This window comes from Rhagoletis pomonella, unplaced genomic scaffold, assembly GCF_013731165.1.
Source record: "Rhagoletis pomonella isolate Grant_MI unplaced genomic scaffold, Rhpom_1.0 Rhpom_scaffold_00002, whole genome shotgun sequence".
NCBI classification, from domain to species: Eukaryota; Metazoa; Arthropoda; class Insecta; order Diptera; family Tephritidae; genus Rhagoletis; species Rhagoletis pomonella.
This window is the reverse complement of record NW_023458556.1, coordinates 64,296,292-64,317,118: the sequence shown is the minus strand read 5'-3', so window position 1 is coordinate 64,317,118 and position 20,827 is coordinate 64,296,292. Positions and strand designations below refer to the sequence as shown.

The 20,827-nt window shown below is 39.5% G+C and overlaps 1 protein-coding gene across 4 annotated transcripts in view; it reads right to left on the bottom strand.

The window, feature by feature from the left end:
* LOC118733976 (coronin-7) overlaps positions 1-20,827 on the bottom strand; it is an 81,843-nt gene that overhangs the window by 18,786 nt on the left and 42,230 nt on the right. Inside the window, exons 2-13 of one of the 4 annotated variants that reach the window (XM_036463636.1) lie at positions 12,025-12,572; positions 11,407-11,963; positions 11,188-11,340; positions 10,341-10,973; positions 8,791-9,007; positions 8,647-8,714; positions 8,434-8,466; positions 8,179-8,354; positions 6,922-7,851; positions 6,516-6,861; positions 6,325-6,460; positions 6,145-6,251 (exon numbers count right to left, since the gene is read on the bottom strand). In XM_036463636.1, coding sequence (XP_036319529.1) covers positions 6,145-6,251; positions 6,325-6,460; positions 6,516-6,861; positions 6,922-7,851; positions 8,179-8,354; positions 8,434-8,466; positions 8,647-8,714; positions 8,791-9,007; positions 10,341-10,973; positions 11,188-11,340; positions 11,407-11,963; positions 12,025-12,520 — 3,852 coding nt within the window. In that variant the 5' untranslated portion in view covers positions 12,521-12,572. The remainder of the gene's footprint in view (positions 1-6,144; positions 6,252-6,324; positions 6,461-6,515; positions 6,862-6,921; positions 7,852-8,178; positions 8,355-8,433; positions 8,467-8,646; positions 8,715-8,790; positions 9,008-10,340; positions 10,974-11,187; positions 11,341-11,406; positions 11,964-12,024; positions 12,573-20,827) is intronic. The other 3 variants (XM_036463637.1, XM_036463638.1, XM_036463639.1) reach the window with 3 other exon arrangements.

The window sequence follows — 20,827 nt, the reverse complement described above, 5'->3', positions numbered from 1 at the left end:
TCGTGGCCATTCTTAATCTCTTAATATACTCTATCTCTTTAGCAGAAAAAAGGCTATTTCCATAAAATCTGTTCCCTGCTGATAATACTCATACATCTACTATATAGACATTATTAACATAATCAGCATTATTTCTAGAGACAAAATGTATTTCCAAATCTGGTTAGAAAAATCTCCAATGTGCAAATCCCTCAAATGGACCCTCTGTGCACAGCTTCGAACGCGCTGTCGCCCGCGGCACATACCCATCAAACATAGTATCTAACGTTAGAAAAACGTTTTGAGTTTACATTAGAATTCTAATGTAATTCCCGAATCGGCAATCAGAACTATGTTAGAATTCGATTAGAGAATGATTCGAAAAATACTAGACATTTGAAACCAACGTTAGAATTCAAGGTTAGAACACGATTAGATATCTTAACTTTTTGCCGATATCGAGAACTAATTCTCCTTTTTGTGGAGAATACTATAATTCTCGACAGTTTATCTAGTCGCCTTTAAGCCTTCTACCTTAGAGAAACATATTTGATTTCGAATCGTTTTCCAATCGTTCCCTGACCTTAATGTTTGTTGGGTATGTGCAGATTTGTGCCTCTCTATTGTAGAGTATACTATAAGTATACATTTTATAGCTACCGTCCCGCTACAGTGCCTCAGAAAATGTGTTTTTATGAAAAATTACCTTGAGCTGCATTTCGGTTAGTACATGCTTCGTCGAATCGACGACCCCAATCTTAATTTTTTCGAAACTTACCGAAAGCTGATACTATGATAATGCAATTTTTAAATATATTTTACAACTACAAACAAACAAAATTGCTTATATGAACTCAATTTTCCACTTTATTGTAAGTGGAATATCTTTAAAGCTATCATGCGTACGGCCGTCGTCGATTCGACGAGGCATGTACTTGCGTACAAAAATGTATCATGTACTTCCAGGGTTAACATAGCTTTGTTTGACCAAGTTTTATTTAATTTGTTTGGAATGTGCTCACTTAACAGCTCTACATGTACATATATCACATTTAAACAAAAAGAAAAACGAAATTAAGAAAAAACTCGTAAGGTAAACGTGCAGATATTTTAAATAAACGCATATCTGATAAATTTTGCATATAAAGCTTCTCATCTTCCACTTATTACATAGCTGCATTTTGGCTTAAGTGTATTCAAACGTATGCTTTAAATGCGAATGCAAACTAAACAATCTGGACAGTTGTATAAATGTTCTAGATAAAAACGCGGTTTATTCGAGACAAAACTCCGGTTTATTCGATATTTGAAAAAAAACTATTTGGAAAAAACCGCCCAAACCACCCTGGTACGTAGGGACATGGGCGTTAGTTAAGGGGAGTTTAGGGGGCATGCGAAGAGGTGTTGAATCGTAAGGTGACAATCCGCATGTCGAGCACTCATTGGGAATATCTGCCTTTATCCTACTCAGGTAGGAATTTAGCCCGCTACACTAGCCAGAGCGAATTTGGGCTATGGTGCGAATATCCCGAAGCTGTCTAGTCCATATCAGGTGGCTATGTTCCCAAAACGCCATTCCCACGACAGCCGGTTCTACGTAGCGGAATGACTAGGGTTTTACCCGACCAAGGGCTGTTGTTTCGGCGACCTAAACTCGTTTAGATCAGCGAATCCCATCAATCGTTCTTTGTCCATGGAACAATACCTTGGAGAGGAATCCAGCTCCAAGGATCTCTGGGCGGGGATTGAGTCCAACTCCGGACCAGAAACATACTTCTGCTGCGTCTGCCAGAGACAACTCCATCCGAAGTCCACTTCGGTTAGGTGCAACTCTTGCAACGGATGGAGTCACCTAAGTACTTGCTCAAGCCAGCAGCTGTTGGTTGACCATACGATCTGCTCCGTGTGTCACAACAGAGTATACCGGAGTGTGGTATCAGTCAAATGCAACTCATGCCTTGGCTGGTGCCACAGCGAAAACTGGTTTTCGTTTGACAGATTTTACATGGACGAAAACACAAGTTTTAGGTCGAAAACCAGTTTTAGCAACGAAAACATGTTTTCGATGTCGGTCAGAACATGGTATAAGGGCCAATTTCAAATTAATATTTAAACGGCACTTTAGTTTAATTGTGGATTGTTGTGTAAGTGCCATTTAGCTTTCGTTGGGTTTCAGATCAACTTTGTTTAAATATGCCAAACAATTGGCAGCACTGCTGCTTGTTCCTTGAAATTGTTGTTGCATTTGCTTGTTTGTTCACATTTTGTGCTGAACAGCTGATTGTTTTTTAGTGGGATTTGGTAGGATTGAATAAACAACCTACTGTGTTCGCCTTTTGCGAAAACGGTAGTAGAAAGGTACTAAAAAAAGGACGCAAAGTACACAATTAAAAGTAAAATGTAAGATCTATTTGAATTTGCAACAACACGTAAAAATATGAATTTTCAACTATGCTTATAGTTATTTGGCGCAAGAAAAAAATAAACCTGTTTTAGAATGTTAAAGTAAATTTTTTTTTGATTTTTTAAATGTTAATATTTTATGAAATACATAACCGATTAAAAAACGAATGACGTCACTATAAATAAAATTAATTTTGTCTTTCAGCTGTACATAATATATATCGTCGATGTTTTTGCAAAACCGCCCATCGACCAGTTGCAAAACCGCCTAAATCGCCGTTGTGGCAAAAATGAGATTTGGTAACCCTGAGCTCCAGGCATCGAGATTTATGCATACAAATCGTTGAATCGTTATTAAAACAACAGATTTGTAAAATAATAGCTAGAGAAAATACCACCTATCAAGGCAATGCTTTCAAAGAATACACCGGTTTTTCGCTCTTCTGTAAAATTTGAGTGCCGTAAGATAAGCGGTTTTGCAATTGGGCGATGGGCGGTTTTGCAAAAACCTCGACGATATACTTTTTTATTTTTAAACCAAAACCACTGAAAAACGAGAAAATGTTATTTGTTTTAAAGAAATTTAAATTTTTTAGAAAGTACAAGTTATTATCTTTAATTCGATATACATATTTTATCATAATCTACTTTTGGGTTTCAAGAATTTAGCGATAATAAAAAATATAAATAAACAAAGCAAATAAACCTCTTATATCTTTTTTATTTTTTACCTGCGCCAAATAAATTTGGTATTGTTGAGATCAGCGATTAAAGTTCTATCAATCGGGATTTTTGGTTATTTTATAGCTAAACGGCCGCTATTCTAGACTTGTTCCAGAAAATTACGCAAACGAAGGTGATGCCAACGAATATTTAATATGCACAAGTAAAGGAGCCGATGTTATGTGTGGGAGCGAGAAACTGTTTTATTACAAAACCTTTATATTATTGAATCATGGATCATATCGTATCGAAATTCGTGTCCCTATTAACAAGAGCTCTATTACGAGCATTTGTTTTCGGCGGACGTATAGCACTTGCGGTGAAAAATAAAACATATATTATTAATTAAATATGGCTGCCAAACAAATAATGTTGAAAAAAGATCCATTATTTACAAAATGTGAAAGAAAATAAAGCAATTCTAAGAAACCGTAGCATCGAATTGCTTTATTCACGATTACTGGGTCTATATCTTCAAGCACAGTTTCACACTGTTTTCGATTCAGTTTGAACCTTTCCACAAGTTCTGCGTCTCTCAGGAAGAAAGTATTCATTCTCTTTCGATACCGATACACTGTGGGAACGTTTTCGTTTTCTCTTTCGGAATCATTTGACCACATATAGACAGCAAAATGGTATGCTAACGGCAAAATCCTTCACTAAACTGAATCTACTCAGCGTTCGAGATAGGTGATAGGTAGAAAATTTTTTGTAATTGTAGAAAAACCCGTAATACAACTGTACAAGTATGTTCGTTGTGTTATGGAAATAGACTACAATTGTACAAAAAGTTCAGTAATTACAAGTGAGCCACATGTAACTACAAGTTGATTTGTGTTATAAAATATCTACACTTGTTTAATTTATTTGAAGAATTGTAGGACTTGTAGCGCTTGTGTTACAGGCCCACATGCGTCAGCATGGTTTCCGTACAGTGCACAGCAAAACAACTTCACTTAACGCCATAAACACTGATAACTTTGGCCTAAACCCTAACTGCTAAACATGTAAAAATCGTTTGACACCCTCCAAACCTAGAAGAATTAAACAAGGGGTTCCACAAGGTGGTGCCCTCCCCCCTTACTGTTTATCTTCTAAACAAACAGAATTCGTTAAATGATATTGTTCCTGTAAATTATCTTTTCGGACCACTGTGTGATGGTTTCAAACGCTTTTGACAGATCCAACGCTGCTAGGACTTTCTCTCACATGGACAGTTTCGGTTTAGGCCACGAGTTATCTGAGTGTTTACTGCGTTCAGTGCTGTTGTTACTGTGCACTTTACGGAACCCATACTGATGCCTCGCTGGGCTCAGGTGGTTCGTTTGGTGCTGCAATAGCAAGGCCCCAAGTGTCTTCGCTATCGGGGAAAGGAGTGTTATTGGACTAAAGTATTATCCTTTGTTGGCCGGTTTCCACAGTTTTAGCAATGGGACCACTGTCCCCACAAATTTTTTCAGCGTCCGCATGCATATTTCATCGGGACCTACAGCTTTGGTGGTTTTCGCCTTCCCGATGGCTACCTGAACGTCACTACGTGAAAGCAAGAGGCTCATTGTCAGAAAGTAGCAAGCGCATCGCTCCGGGTCCGATGAAGCGCGGTCACCGAAAGAGATTTTCACTGTGATTGTTGTTGTAGCGGCACTACCAAGCCCCGCCTATTTCGGTCATCCTTCAATCATTGTCGTCAAGCTCAGCTAAAGATAGGCCCAGAAAACGGGGAAAGGAGCGTTAGCGGCCGTTCCAATCAGCTTTGTTAAAGTTGATATAGGTTCGGTGGTCCGCGGGAGCAAAGTCGGTGGGCTTATTTAAGGAGATGATTATGGGCAGATGGTCTGATGCCAGCGTTAGCATAGGTCACAGTGTTATGCTATTTATCAGACCAGCGCTAGCAATTGTTAGATCTGGCGAGGTGCTGGAAGTACCAACAATCCTGGTGGTGGCGTTGTCGTTCATGGGGCAGAATGTCGAATCGTCTATCAGCTCAACCAATACGTTTTCCCTACGATTATTCGACAGGCTTAAATGTCAAAGATTGTGGTGCGCGTTGAAGTTGCCAACTACCATACGGTTTTAACCACTGAGGAGCACACTTATTTCAGAGTGGTATCCTGCCGGACAGCTGGGGACAGGCGATACATAAACGTTAAATATTTCGAGCGCGACATCGCCTGACCGGATAGCAAATCCCTGACATTCTAGGACGGTATCCCTGCGGTCGATGTCTGATTCAATAAGACTATACTGCACGGTGTGGTTCGTGATGACCGCTCGCGATCTCGACGGTGTACATTGTATCCTGCGAAATTTACCAGTGTTAAGGTGCTGTGCAGCTTCGTCTTTTGGACCGCAGCTATCAATTTTCCATGTCGGCCCATGAAGACGGTTATCTCCTCAATCTTACTCTGAAGTCCATTACAGTTGAATTGTTGTTGTTGTTGTAGCAGCATACAAGTTCCCCAAAGAGTTTTTGGGGAGTGTTGCTGGAGTGACAGTCCTTGGCCAAATATAAATCTGGGTCGTTCGGTTACGTGTGCCTTGGGAGACTGATTGCAATGTTCGGAGAAAGAATTGTGGTGTTGCCTGACGGCCGTTTGTTCGCGTCGCGGGGGAATTGGCGACTGAGCAGCACAACAGGGACCCACGTAGTTGCTCGTCCGATTGCAGGAATTGCAATTGCCTGATATCACGTTAGGGTATATCCTGGACTGAAACATCGAGCAGATTGTTGGAGGAACTAGGAGTTGTTGGTGGCGGCGAGGAGTTGTTGGTGGAGTGGAGTTTGGGTGTAATCATCTCTGGCATACGCAGCAGGTGTAGGTTTCTGGTCGATACTAGCCCTGAGCAGAAACTGCGAAACACATGTTGCTCCATGGACGAACAACATTTTAAGAGATTTCACCGACCTGAACAGGGTTAGACCGCCGAAACAACAGCCCTTGGTCGGATAAAACCAGAGTCATTCCGGTACGTAGCACCGGCTGTCGTAGGAATGGAAAAACACACATAGTTTGAATTAAACAAAACACACTTACTTACCTCTTGTTGCTTGTTTTTCTCATATTCTGCTCTTGTCATCGAACCGCTACTACCATTTCCCGCATGCTCAATCCTCTTGGCGGGCGTCACTTGTTGGATGGACGATACTTTTCAAGTGCAAATAAAATGTTTTAATAGCATACAACCAAAATACACATTTCAAATTCGATCAACACTTACAGGCTTCCATACCGTCAGGCTGTAAACTCAATTTTATCGGCTTCCTATCATTGCATGCAAACCATTCATCCGCAGACATTGTAGGCTTCCATGTTATGCGAGTTGGTGGAAAAAGATCATCTTGGAATAACTCGCTCTGAAATGTTATAAATAATTTACAAAAGTGTTTGCAAATGGTAACTTCAATTTACCTTAATACGTGGCACAGTGAAACTTAGCGGTTCGATAGTTGTGTTTGTTAATCTGTACGCTTTCGAGAACTCAACATTCGCGACGTCGCAATGGTTTTTAGTAAGAAAGCTCAGTCCCTGATGTAATGATGTGCAGCGATGATGCGATAAAGGACAAATGTATGGTTCCTCATCGGTGATCTCATAGCAGTAAATGGTTGAGTCGCCTTTACCCGTTACGAATAAGGTCGAGCTGTCCTCATCGTAGAAAGGTATCAGTATAGATGGTGAGACATCGAGACTGGCTGTATTGAGTGGTGCATTCAATTTTTGTGCATTGTAAACACTTATTTGGCGCTCAGAAACTCTAAAAGATAGTAAAACTGTAAGCACACCACGCCTTCTCACATTTTCATGGGTTACTCACTTATCAAAGCCAGTGCAAACGATATATTGCCCATCCAGCGCCCAAGTGATACGCGCACCACGCGTGCCCACAGGTCCATTGCCTTCACGAATGGGCGTCTCCGACTTTCGTGGATTATAGACGCGCAGCTTGCCATCTTTACATACAGTTGCCACCAACTTGCCACAAGGGCTCCAAGCTAAGTCGAATATCTGATCTGTATGCCCTGTGAGCAGAATTTTTTCTTCTAAAGTACGCAAATCCCACAATTTGACCGTCATATCGTAGCTGGCCGTCAAAAGAACGTCTTCGGCTAAGGGATGAAATCGAATAAAGTAAATTTTGTCCAAGTGCGCAATTAGCTCGCGTTCAGGCGAATTTGTGGGCTCATTAAGTCCACCTTCTGGAATGCGCCACAATTTAACGATGCCATCATCGCAAGCAACAGCCAAACGTGACGAATCGAAAGGATCCCACTGGAAGTCCATTATGTTGCTGCCATTCACCAAAGACGGTATTACGCCATCCGGTAGACGACCTGGACGGCTTAAGTCGAATATGGCAATTTTTCCACCAGGTCCTGATAGCGGTACAGCAACACGTTCGTGATTGGCATGGAAGCCGTTGCATTCACCCGGTATCTGACGACTGAGATTGCGCAAATTTTCAATATGCGTTGATTTGTGACCAGGGGTGCCTTTTAGATGACGGAATTTCGAAACCTTGCCAAAAACAGTCGAGGTGCGTTTGTGAGTGGTGGTGATGGCCGCTTCAGTGGACGATTTCTTAATGGCAGCGCCACCATCAATAACGGATGTAACGTTTCGGCGACGTTCCTCTAAAAGCTTGCCTTCAGGTGCAGAAATACGTTTGATGTCGGTTGCAGGAGTGGTCAAAGAAGATTGCTGTTGTTGGGGCTTAAGTGGTTCGACTTTAGAAAGCTCGCGGCGCCTGAAAAGAATTTGTACACTAATTTTAAATTTCTGCCCTATGATCAGGCCTGTGCACCGCTCACTGCACAGTACCCTCGGGGTGGCGTCACGTGTTTGTAAACACGATGTTGACGGCGAAAATTAAGCGTGATTGAGCGTACTGAATTCAGGCAGAGTATGAATCAGTAATTAATTTTCGGTTAATTTTCGCTGTCAACTTCGCGACTACGAACCCCGCCCAGGCCTGCCTTTAATACTAATCTACTTTTAGCCCTACTTTTATGTGCATTTATTATGTAATAAATAACTTCACTAATGCCATTTCATTTTAAGCTCTAGAACTTACAATGGCACTGGCGATTGCGATTTCTCCTCCACCGTGCTCTTTGAACGACTCTCATATAAACGGCGACGTTCGGCAATACTGCTTCTTGCAGCTGAGAAACGCCGCAATTCCGCATCAGGTTTATCATCACCTTCAGTAGAGTTTTCCGAGGATTCTGAATGAGTTTGTTCAAAAATCTACACAAATACGAGAAAACATATGACATTCAAATCAAAATAAGTAACAAGCAAAATCTAAAAAATTAAAAAATGTAACCTTGTCGGGCGATTCATCAGCATCAGCCGAAGACTGTTGTGGTGTATGTGTTTGAGTGTAGGTTGCCAAAATACGGTTAGCAATTGAAGGAAAAATTAATTATGTGAGAGCATTTAGAATGTGTTAGTTAAATTTTAGCTTAGATATTATTTTGAGTATTAGAAATGCATACATTATTTGCTTTTTTATTCATTTGGTCTTTTTAAAGCTTACCTTCCGACGTTCGGAGGTCGACAGTGTTTTCTGTACAATGCTTTCGCTGACATTATCAGCATGGGGTTCTATGGTATACAATTTTTTCGAAGTTAATAAATAATTAAAAATAGGAGCTATTTAAGGTAGATTTTAGCCACTTACTCTTAATTTCAATTTCTACAATCAAATCTGGTTTGTTTTGTGCTGTGGCAGCCACTGGTGGTGGGGCAGAAAAAGTATCTCCTCCATTATCAGCTGTTCCGCCTGAGGATAGATTGTGAATATTTTCTTGTGACCCTGGAGCTACTGGTACAGCAAAGACTTTATCAAACGAAACATCGCCTGAATTACTTGAGAACGGTTTTGGCCCAAGGCGTGGCTGGATAAATCAATAAATACATGTTACATTATTTGTAAAGTGTACATACGCTTTTTACTTAATAAATGTGGTGTGACGGTGAAATGTGTTATGGTTAAAAGAACAAATAAAAACAAAAATTTAAAGAACTAGCAGAAGATATAGTTTGACAAATTAAAACAATGAAGAAAAAAGTTAAAAAGTGAAAAACCACAACGTTAAAACCAAATATCGAAGTAACAAACAAAAATTACAACGCAGATTATAAAGTGAAAGACAACCAAGACGGTGCGACAAAGACACGAACCATATTTGCAGAACTAAAAAGTCAAATAGAAACGGAAAGGGATATATCGGGCTCAAAATTACAAAATTTATTTTAATTTGAAGTGCAGACAAGATTCAGCTGAATAAGCAGATTCCCGGCCAAGGACGATCTATTACAACGTACGTACGAGAGTAGGGAATACATAACCGGAACGACCCAGATCTATATCTGGCTAAGGACTTTTCAAACATACATAGTTCAATGTCATGAATCTAAGACGCAAAGATACGAGTTAACTTACCCAATGCTGTTGAAAAGGAACCGCGGTGTTTTGTTTTCATCGCATATATGTAGGGTAGGTTTTAAAATGATAATGGGGATCCTTTTATTGCCGAGAAACTGACTGTTAGACAATATTCCGTGCTATCAAAAGCACTCTTTACGTCGACGGAGCAAACTACACACACGTTTATATTTTTCGTGTGACTCTGAAAAGCACACACGGATAACCTTCCTGGTAAATCTTGATTTTTATAGCTTTTAAAAGAAAGGATGTACAGCTGATTGGCCGGCATGATTTTTGTTGATCTGATGATTTTCCCTACCCGCGGGATGTACGTGACCACCACTTCCGGTAAATGTAGCGGTAGAGATGCCCACGCATACAATGCCCTGAATAGCGAAAAGGTTTTAAGGTAATTTAGGGCCCTTTTCTCAAGCAGTTTTTAAAATTTATCTGCCCTTCAAAAACATTTTTAGAACAAATTTTAAAACCTATTTGACAAAACGTCCTTTAGTCCAAAACATTACCCAAATCGGAAAATTTTTCCACAGCGTTTTTTTTTTAATTTTCTATTTGAAGTGGCGAGATGGTATTACAATCGCAAAAGTAACTGCTAAAGGGGTTTACCCTGAAAAACTCCCTCTCACCTTTTTTGATTTTTCTTGCTAATGTTTAACTATACATATTTCCCACGAAATCTGATTAAATAGCTTCCACTTTTCTGCACTTCAATCTGACCGAGCACATGACCATGATGATTAGCATCATATCATCTCATTACTATCGAAAAACACCCTGCACACCTTATAAGATGATGCCGCTGTGGTGCGCGGTCGCGGACGTGGTGTGACCTCATCCCCACCAATGCCACTTACAATTGTGGCGGTAGTAGCCGCGTCACCCAGTGAATTGTTACGTGATGTGCGTGGCATCGGTCTGGGAGGTGAGGTTACACCACTGCCAACGCTGCCGCTACTTCCTTCACGTTCACGCTGTTGTTGTTGCTGCGGCGATGATAAATCGGTTGCAGTTGCATTTGAAGTTTCCTCGCTGCTGCCCGTCGACTCATCCGCCGGCGATTCGCGACTGAAGCGCCGAGACAATTCCGAGTCTTTAAAATCTTTCTCCGAGTCAGTTTTGTATTTGTTGTCAAATTTGCGTATTAGATCCGCTTTAGTAAAACCCGCACCACCAACCTCGTCAACCTTCTCCGATTCGCTGACGTTGTGGTCGTTCAAACGCGTTTTGACGCTGCCATCTTTGTCACTTCCGATGCTTGTCTTCAATGAAAAATTGTTGGTGCCGCTGCCGTTACGTTGTTGCAAAACATTACCAGACACCACCGCATTGCTGGGCGATTTTAGGGTTGGTGTTTTGTTGGACAGTTTTTTATTTTCAATATTTTTAATTAAATCATTCAAATTACCACGGTGTACCTAAAGGTGTCCGAAGTGGTGGTTGAATATATCAGTAAGGTTAATGTTTGCAGAAGGAAATAGAAATTAGAAAGAAGACATAAATGAATACGAATAGTCGATACAAAGAACTGTTTAATGGCGCAGTGAAACATTGAATTAGTGTATGTTTGTATGCAAATCAAGGCCAACGACGCCGAGTGTATAAATATCTATACAGGCTCTTTAGACTTACTATAATTGGTGTATCGCCTAATTCACGCTTTGCTGGATCCAAGCTCATCTTTGGCACTGGCAAGTTAACTCCATTGAGCCATTCGCTACCAGTTAACTCCGTTTTGTAGCCTGTTGTTTCGGGATAAAGATCGCTATGGAAGTCGCGATAAGTCTAGAAAATTAAAATATAGCAGTAGTATTATGTCCTAGTCATTATTTTCTCGAGCACCCTGCCTACCTTACGTGGCACCTGGTACATAATGGGTATAACCATGTTGGAGGTTAATTGCAGCACCCGATTCACTTCGCCCTCCATTACTTTGAGTGCGCGCTTTGGCACCAAGCAAGCGCCCTTTGTCTGTTCACCTGTATGACGCAGACCTTCAGTCAGATAGGGATCTTTGTCACTCACTTCCAAGTAATTGATAGTCGTGTCTCCTTTTCCCGCAAGGAACAGCATATTCGTGTCCGGATCGAAGAGCGGCATCAGTATGCCCGTGGAGCAGTCGAGCTCCATTGTCTTTTCAGGCACAGTGAAATTACGCAAATCACGAACGATCACCTGGCGCAGACGAGCTGCGTCAAAACCAGTTGTAAGAATTCGAGTCTGATTGCCTAGCCACACGACGCGCGAATCTTTGATACTTTGATGCGACTCGGCAGCCATTTGAATGGGCGAATCGCCGACACGCGGATCCAATATGCGCACATTTTTATCCTTGCAACTTGTAGCCAGGATTGTGCCATCCTGTTTCCAGCTGACTGATTGTATGACCTCGGGGTGCTCGTTATTGGCTGTAAAAAAAATGCTGATTAGTTTCGTAAATCGAAGCACTTTACATTTCTCCACACTCACAAAAAATTTCCATTTGTGTTGTTATATCGAATAGCATCACACAGCCCACAGCAGTGGAGTGCAGTAAGCCATCGGCGGTTGGATGGAAGCCAACGGTCTCTACACGGCGTTGTTTATGTGAAAAAACACACTGCGGGTCGGAGAGTGACGCCTCCAGGCCTTTTTCAGGTATGTGCCAAATTTTGACGAGACAATCTTGTGACGCAGTTGCCAAGAGGCCATCATGAAATGGTGAGAATTCTAAATCCGTTACAGTGTCTGTGTGGCCATGCAGCAGCGGCATAGTTTTGCTCTTGCGCCCGCAATCGTCTAGCGGCAAGACGGCAACACTGGAACCTGTGTGCTCCCAATTGAAAGCCATAAATGCGGCGGATGCGGCAATATTGTTGCCGAAAGTCTGATAGGACCCAACACAGATGTCGCGGATACAGGCCTCCGGCTTTGGGACAATTGGTGCGGCATTCTTGTATTTTGATGCTTTGAAGCGCCACGCCATGTTGAAAAAACCGTATTCAATTGATGGCTTTAAATTATTGCAAGTAAACCAGCTGCAATAAATGAAAAAATTAAATTTTAACTTTTTAGTTGGTAAAATTTGTATTTATTTATTTGTAATCGACGACCATTTATTTAAAAATGTTAAGTAATTCAAGCGCACCTCTCACGTAATTAGAAGTTCAATTACTATCATTACCCCTACAAATCAAGACAATAACAAACTGTCATTAAAGATAGTCGCTTGCGCCCGCAGCCCTAAAACGTTCAAACATGAAGCACCATCATAAAATTTGGATAAACAACAAAATAACGCAATTGCTGCAAGTAGCGAGTAACGTACTACTAACTAAAACGAGCAACTGAAAATGCCGCTTATGCTTTGGATTCCTCGAAAAGCGGTGTCGTAGATAATATTACGACCGTACCGTACCGAACGCTATTTGTGTGTAACTGAACGCACAGCGCTACATGCAACATCTGCGTAAGACGCCTTCGCAATAGCATTCGAGCACATTTTTTTTTATTCCTGATACACTCACAAAACAAACGCACCGCTCTGATAGCCGGTGTAAAGAGAATAAGAAATTAAAATAAATGAGTAGGTACGGCCAAGCCATACAGGGATAACCTGTTATCTTTGTATGTAACGGAGTTGTAATAACCAAATATGGATACAAACGCCGCATAAACAATGCCACCACTAGAGTCGTGTGTGGCGGGGGTTGCTTGCTACTTACAGTTGTTTGCCCTGCCTGTCGAGTTTATTTTGGTATTTGGATGTGCCGGTCAAGTGCGAATTATGCCACTATTGCATTAAATAGGACAGAGAAAGAGAGCAACAACGTAAATCCCAGCACCAACACACCACCAAACACAACGGAAACAAAATGCACCAAGTCTCCACCCAAGCAAGCCTAATAAATGTCGAGTCCTATAAAATTAGATACACAAAGTAGTACATATTAGGGTGATTGACTCGGTTTTTCCAAACTGGATTCCACCGGTTTTTTTTGGATACCTATAGGCGATTTTTGGAATCTTCATTTTTCAAATATCGAATAAACCGTATTTTTTTATCGAACAAACCGGTTTTTTTATTTCATACAAATCTTGACCTCGCAATAAAAGTTTTGGGTTTTTCAAAGTTCTCAAGGCTTTTTCCAGTTTAAGAAAATAGATGAGTTTTTGGCGCGTGGAAAACGTGCTTGACCGAGCTTCGCCTTCGATTCGGGTTCTGCTTCTTGATGTTGTGGAGAGATCTACAATTTTAATCCACCTCCAAAGAAGCTTCTTTATAGCTGAAGTAAATTCAGAGGTTTACCAGTGTCTGCCGAAGGGCGACCGTTATTTGATTTTTTTTATATTGCTGTGACCAGATATTGAACCATGTCCCTCCCAAATGGCAGTAGGCACATTTAAGCACTCGGCTACGGCGGCACGAGCACTCAAATCCGAAATAAGTCTGAAAAAATGCAATAATTTAATTTTAAAGTGAATTTTTCTATGATTTTTTATTCGTTTTAGTTTTGATCTAAAAAAAAGCTTTGAACTTATTTTGCTGTTAATAGTTTTATTGTAATATTTGGTCATGACTTCATGCCCACATAAGCATTTTGATTGTATGAAAACTATGTACACTACAAGTAAATTTTAAGCAAAAGACAAAACCGACTTCAATTCTCATATAAAAATTTAAGAGTACCGTTAATTTCTTCATGATCCAATGGTATGATCTAAACCAAATTTGTGTGGGACCACCTCTGAGGTACCAACTTTCCTTAAAACAAAAATAACTATAGAAATCGGTTAAAGTCGGAATGGACAAGATTCCGTGGACAAGATTATCGTGCTGGGCAGGCGGTCTGAAAGGACGAGTTCCAGAGCCGCACGGCCTGGGCGGGTGGAAAGGACTAGTTTGCACGCCGCGCCTTCGCTTCTCTATATTTAAGTAATTACAATCCAGTAGGCTATGTTCGGTCGGAAAGGACAAGTTTCCGAGCCGCACTGATACTGGTGTTGGGTGGTCGATCTGAAAGGATGAGTTCCAGAGCCGACATTGATATATTGCGGATATCCACATATATTATATTGCTCGTCATTTGGTAATATTGGAGAAATCCTTTCTTTTTAGTCTTCTTGCATATCTCGGGTTAAGAAGATCTCCTGCTAGCCGAATTGGGCGGTTCCTTAATCGTACGGAGTAACTGGTGCTTAGCCCTCTTATGGCCTCATGCACCGTATTTACATTAAGATCTTTGTGGATATTAGTATTTTTTATGTACCACGGTGCTCCGCATATGGTGCGTAAAATTTTCGACAGCAGTCTTTGAAGTCTGTTCAAAATGGAATTGCACGCTGTGCCCCAAAGCCTAATTCCATATGCCCAACATGGTTTAATCATCATATTAAAAATCAACATCTTGTTTTCAAGGCTTAATTTAGATTTGTGCCCTATAACCCATTGAAGGCTTGCTTGTTTTAGTTTCGCTTGAGAAATTTTGTTTTCTATATGATTTTTCCAGGTAAGTCTTCTATCTAGTGTCATCCCAAGGTGCTTGACACTATCTTTTTGTGGTATAGCCTTGCTGTTTATTTTTAGTGGTGGACAAGTTTCTTTCTTCAGAGTAAATGTTGTCTGAACACACTTGCTCTCATTAACCTTTATCCTCCAAGAACCTAGCCATAGCTCTAACTTTTTCAAATATTCTTGCAGTTTGTAAGAAGCTTCTTTTTTACTTGATTTGGATTGAAATTTTATGTGTTAGAAGGAGACAGTCCTATGACCAAAACGGGAAAACTGGTGCTTTAAGATAACAACTGTTAAGCAAAAATTTACAACTGTTTCAAGAAAATGGATAATTGAAAATTAGTAATTGTAACTGTTACGTTGAAGGTCATAAAACATAATATCCATGCCATGTGTGAATTGAGCAGTTTTCTGAGAATGGACAAATATTTAATCAGAAGAAAAGGGAAGAAAATATAATACATATGTATGCATGAATGTTCACAAATATGTATGTATGTATATTTCAATTGATTTAAAAAAATTTATGATGAAATTGAAGAAAATAAAACCTTAAAATGATATGTCCTTGTGAATAAACTCATATTAGTTGTGTTCGATAGGTGCGAAAAAGTGGCGAACAGTGCAGTCCCTAAGTCTGTTCATTTTAAAATTTCGATATATCGATACTATCGATAGTGGCTCTCGATAGTATCTGAAAATATCGATAGTGTAATCTATCGATAGTTTTGCAGCTCTACCAAATAGGCTAGAAAAGGCAAACTAAAGTAGCGAAATAGGCAGGAAGAGGCACTAGAAATCGTAAAAAATGCAAAGGAAGGCACTAAAAAAGACTAAAACCGAAAAATATGTAATCAAAAAATACATTTTTTAGAGATGTTTATTTTACAAGTAAAAAGAGGAAAACTATGAACTATTTTCATTATACGAACAATTTGTACTTTGAATCTTTGACTATTTTCTCCTTTCGAGTTTTTAACTCACAATACTTGAATCTCTATAGTTGTAGTAACATTGACCCACAAGATGTATTTTGAAGTTTTCTGGCAGCATTTTCATTCGCGAAGTGAAGCCTTGAATGTACTAAATGTGCGCTCGGCGTGAGTTGATACAAGTGGCGCCCAATTTAAGTATGGAACATTTAAAACTTTCATATTATCAGGAATAATGGTATTTCCTTGCCCTTTACAATTAAACGTAGAAAAGGCAAAAAAGGCAAATATCTTAAAAAAGGCAAAAACAAGGCAACATCAAATGTGTATAAATATATGGAATCAGGGAAAGCTAAATCGTGGACCTTCTTAATCGAATATATAGTCTATCTCTTTAGCAGAAAAAAAGGCAATTTCCACAAAATCCGTTCCCTGATGATAAATTAAATCAAAATAAGATATGTTTATCTGGCTTCATTCCCATTGAATCAATGTACTTATGTATTCTAATTAACTACGATACCTAATCTCCCGAATAAGTCTCTTTGACGCCATTTTGAGAACTGTCTAATTCGGGAAGTGACCACGCCTAACCTATAGTCCTTTAAATATAATATAGATATACAAAAACCCAAAAGGTTTGAAATAATTATCGGACGATATTTTTACCATAAATCTACTTGGTTACTGAATTAACAAGTTACTGAAAATGTTTATACGTGATAAAAAATTATAATTCTTTGCATATTATTTCTAAATATATCGACAGCTTTAAGTCTTACCGAAAAATTAAATGTAACGCCAGATACTAAATTTTATAACCCTAATCTGAGCGAACATATGACCGCTGCCCCCGACACGAAATGAAAATCGTACTTGGTCAAGGTGGGCAAGGAAGGGATCTTTGGCGCCAATGTCGGAAAATTCAGCCTGTACGACCCAATGACCGAAAACGGAATGAGGCTGGTCAACTTCGCCGGGGCCCGAAACATGATATCTATTTAGTACTGGGTTCCACCATAAAAAGATCCATCAAGCTACATGGCTGTCTCCAGATCGAAAAACGAGAAACCAAATCCAAAGTTTTAGACGTACGTACACTCCGAGGGCCAAACATCGACTCGGACCATCGGTAAATCGCCTGCGATATTCGCCGTCGCCAATGCGTAAAGGCTCGTAAATTTTCCGCAAAATCTTTCTCTCGAATACCCCAAGACCCACCTCATCGGATTTTGCCATTGTCCATGCTCCTAAGCCATACGTACATCAGCACGGGCATGATGAGTGACTTACAGAGTGTGGTTTTCGGATGAGAGAGGACTGAATAGCCTACTTAGTCCAATGTAGCACTTGCTGGCAATAGTGATGCTGCGTTGGTTTTCAATGCTAACATATTATCGGTGTTAACGCTGGTTCCCAAGCAAACGAAATTCTCTACTTTCTCGAAATTATAACTGTCAACAGTGACGTGGGTGCCAAAGCGAGAATGCGCTGACTGTTTGTTTGATGACAAAATATATTTACTTCGTCTTGTCCTCGTTTACCACCAGAAAATGGCTAAAGGCCTGTATGCAGCTCTCAAGAAAAGCAAAAACTCCATATAAAATGACGTACAAGAAATGGCTAAGAAATTTTCTTGAGTAAAATTTCCTTAAGGCAGTACGCAGTTCTTAAGAAATTTACTACGCTTTCTACTACGGTTTTCTAAAGTTTTTTGTGAAAAAAGAGCACAAGGCAACCCAGGTTTGCAACAGAAATATATGCCCGTTCCATTATTTCTTGAGGAAAGAGTGAGGCAACAGGCTGTGAGGTATCAAATATGTCAAAATTCCTTGGACACACGCGAAACAATTTTTTCTTGACCGTTTTCTTGAGAGCTGCATACAGGCCTTTAGAAATTTTCTTGTGTAAAATTTTCTTGAGCCAGTATGCAGTTCTTAAGAAATTTGCTACGCTTTCTACTACGGTATTCTTAAGTTTATTGTGAAAAAAGAGCACAAGGCAACCCATGTTTGCAACAGAATACATGCCCGTTCCTTTATTTCTTGAGGAAAGAGCGAGACAACAGGCTGGTGAAGTATCAGTTGTCAAAATTCTTTGGACACACACACGAAATAAAGGCAATTTTTTTCTTGACCATTTTCTTGAGAGCTGCGTACCAGTCTTTATCCAACTTGTTAAAGCCAGAACAGACTTCGCAGTTTTTGTAGTAAATTGTACCTGAGCGGTGTGCATTACAGCGGCTCTCATTATCTTCTCCAACATCAGATTAAAGAAACAAACGACAGTGGTTCGTTTGGTATTAAACAGCTCGTAGAGCTCATTCCCAATTCTGGTGGAACTCGTGGTATTGCTCAACGTAATTTTACACAGCTGTATCACTTTCGCGGGGATACCAAATTCAGACATCGCGGCGATTAATCTTCTCTCGCCTTCTCACAGTTAGCTCGCTTCCTACCGGTGTTCGGTTAAACACTAGAAGTTGAGATTTTCTTGAACCGAATGCAAAAAGCTGACGACTCAGAATAAAGGCATGCTGGTACTCAAATTCTCATCCATGCAATAAGTAATTAACAGTAAATCAAAATAGAGATGTCATGGAACGCACCCGTCTTAATTAGTTGGTTGGAAATTTTTGGATCGACTTTAAATATTTTTATTTACATTAAATTTATTTATTTTATATTTATTAACAGGTTCCCTATCCAATGAACCACATGTGATACATGGGACAAGTTTTGTCCCACCAGTTCATGAAGATCGGAAATCGAATTCAACTCATAATAAGAGCCTTAGTGATCATTTTGAAACACATTATACACATACATACATACAAACATGCGTATATAAAGGGTGTCGTGACAATACTTCATTTTTATTAAAGGTATGTAGTAGAGCTCTCGAATTTGTTTGCACATTTTCAAACAGCCCGGGTATATGAGCAGCGAGTACTCGCACGCTTGTTCAATGCTCATTACTCGAAAATTTTCGAGCATGAGCTCGAGCAATTCGAGTTTTTTCGAGTAATTTGAGCAATGTTTTTTTTTATTATATTGACATTTTTGGTAGCAACTTTCTAATTTTTTCAAATTATTGATATATAATGCAAAGATTGTTACATAGGTATTTAATAATATAATTTATTTAACATGAATTAGAAAGCAGCTGCTGACAAACAAGGCACATAAATACAGGTAGAAGCCAAAATGACGTTGCTCTCATGAGAACCAAACCTTTAAACTTCAACTTGTTTTTCTTTTATTTCCTATATTTCGTTACGCTTTGAATGTCATATCGTTGTTTTTTTTTTTTTGAAAGTTCGTTAATAACAAATTTTAATTAACATTTGAATTTTTGTAGTGTTGTGCAGTTTATACTTAATGTATGTGTTAAAAATGCAACACCGAAGCGTTGTTTTTTATGTGGTGTTAAATATGAAGCAGATACCATTTAACGTGCCTCAATGTCCTTCGCGTAAAGAGCGTTGCGAAAGCAGCTGTGGGCCAGAGCTGCAGCGGAATGCCTTGCTGTGCGTTAAACATTTTAAAGCAGCAGATTTCATAAATGCACCGGGAGGTACAGGAAAGGCACGTTTGATGCCAAGTGCTGTTCTTATGACCCTTATGCCGGAAAGTCCCTCCAACAACACTGCAACTCATAAATTAAAAACATAAAACAACATACAAATTAACAAATTTTAACTAAAAAAATAAATAAATAGAAACAAAACTTCAAATTTACTCAAAAACGTCAACCAGCGAAATGTAATTTTTTATTTTTCCTTACACACGCTCATTTTTATTTTTACTCTCCCGAAAACTTTGACTTTTGTAGGTTTGATGTCAATTTGGCTTCTACCTGTTTTTATTGTACCATGGCTGACAAATACAATTTACAAATGTTCTTTTGTTTATGAAATTGTTCAAAAACTCGAAAATTTTGAACAAACATTTGAGCAGTTGAGCAATGAACGAGTTTCGAGCGAGTATCGAGCTACTTGCATTGCTCGATACCCGGGTATCTAGAGCTCTAGTATGTAGTACATACATACATACATGTATGTGTATGTATAAAGATACACAGCAAAACTTCTGGTTGGTAATGAACTATAAAATGTCAAAATGCAGGGGGTCCATATGACCATTTTTTGTTGTTGCTACTGTTAGCTCTGCAGGCTCAAAGCATGGTGCAATATCGGTTACGCGTTGCTACAACCACAGCAACGGAAGTTTCGAACTGAAGAAAAGGCAGCAAAAAATCAAGCAAGCATACGCAGAAAGTAAAACGTATTGGGACAACCTTGTTTGCACACATAGTATATAGATAAATCCAGAAAATGGTCCACCAGAAGTGAAAAAAAATATTTGCTGCTATCGTAGTTAGAGGGGCAAAAAAAATATTTGCTGCTATCGTAAAGTTAAAGAAATCCTTCGTACCTCTTTTATTCGAACTGAGTTGATTTTCTTTTTTTGTTTATTTACACAGTTCACAAATGCATATCTTCTATGTCGCGCTTCTGTTATGCACTCGCTATGTGTTTTTTGTTTGTTTTCATAAACTCCGTTATGTCCATATACTAAAGTTCTGCCTCTAATTTTTCTCTATTGCTGAGAGCTCTCTTCACTCTGCGAACTGGTGTTATGACAATACTAATGCTGGATTTCTACTAGGCATTAAATGGCAGAAATTTTAATGACAAACTTGGGCATTAAAAAATGTTCTTGTCATTACTTAAAAAAAATAGTCATTAAATTCATTTCCACATAGCATTTTTTAAATGCCTCAAATTTTTTGCCATTTCAATGCCTAGTGGAAATTCGGCGTAAGAGCACAACCGTATAACTGT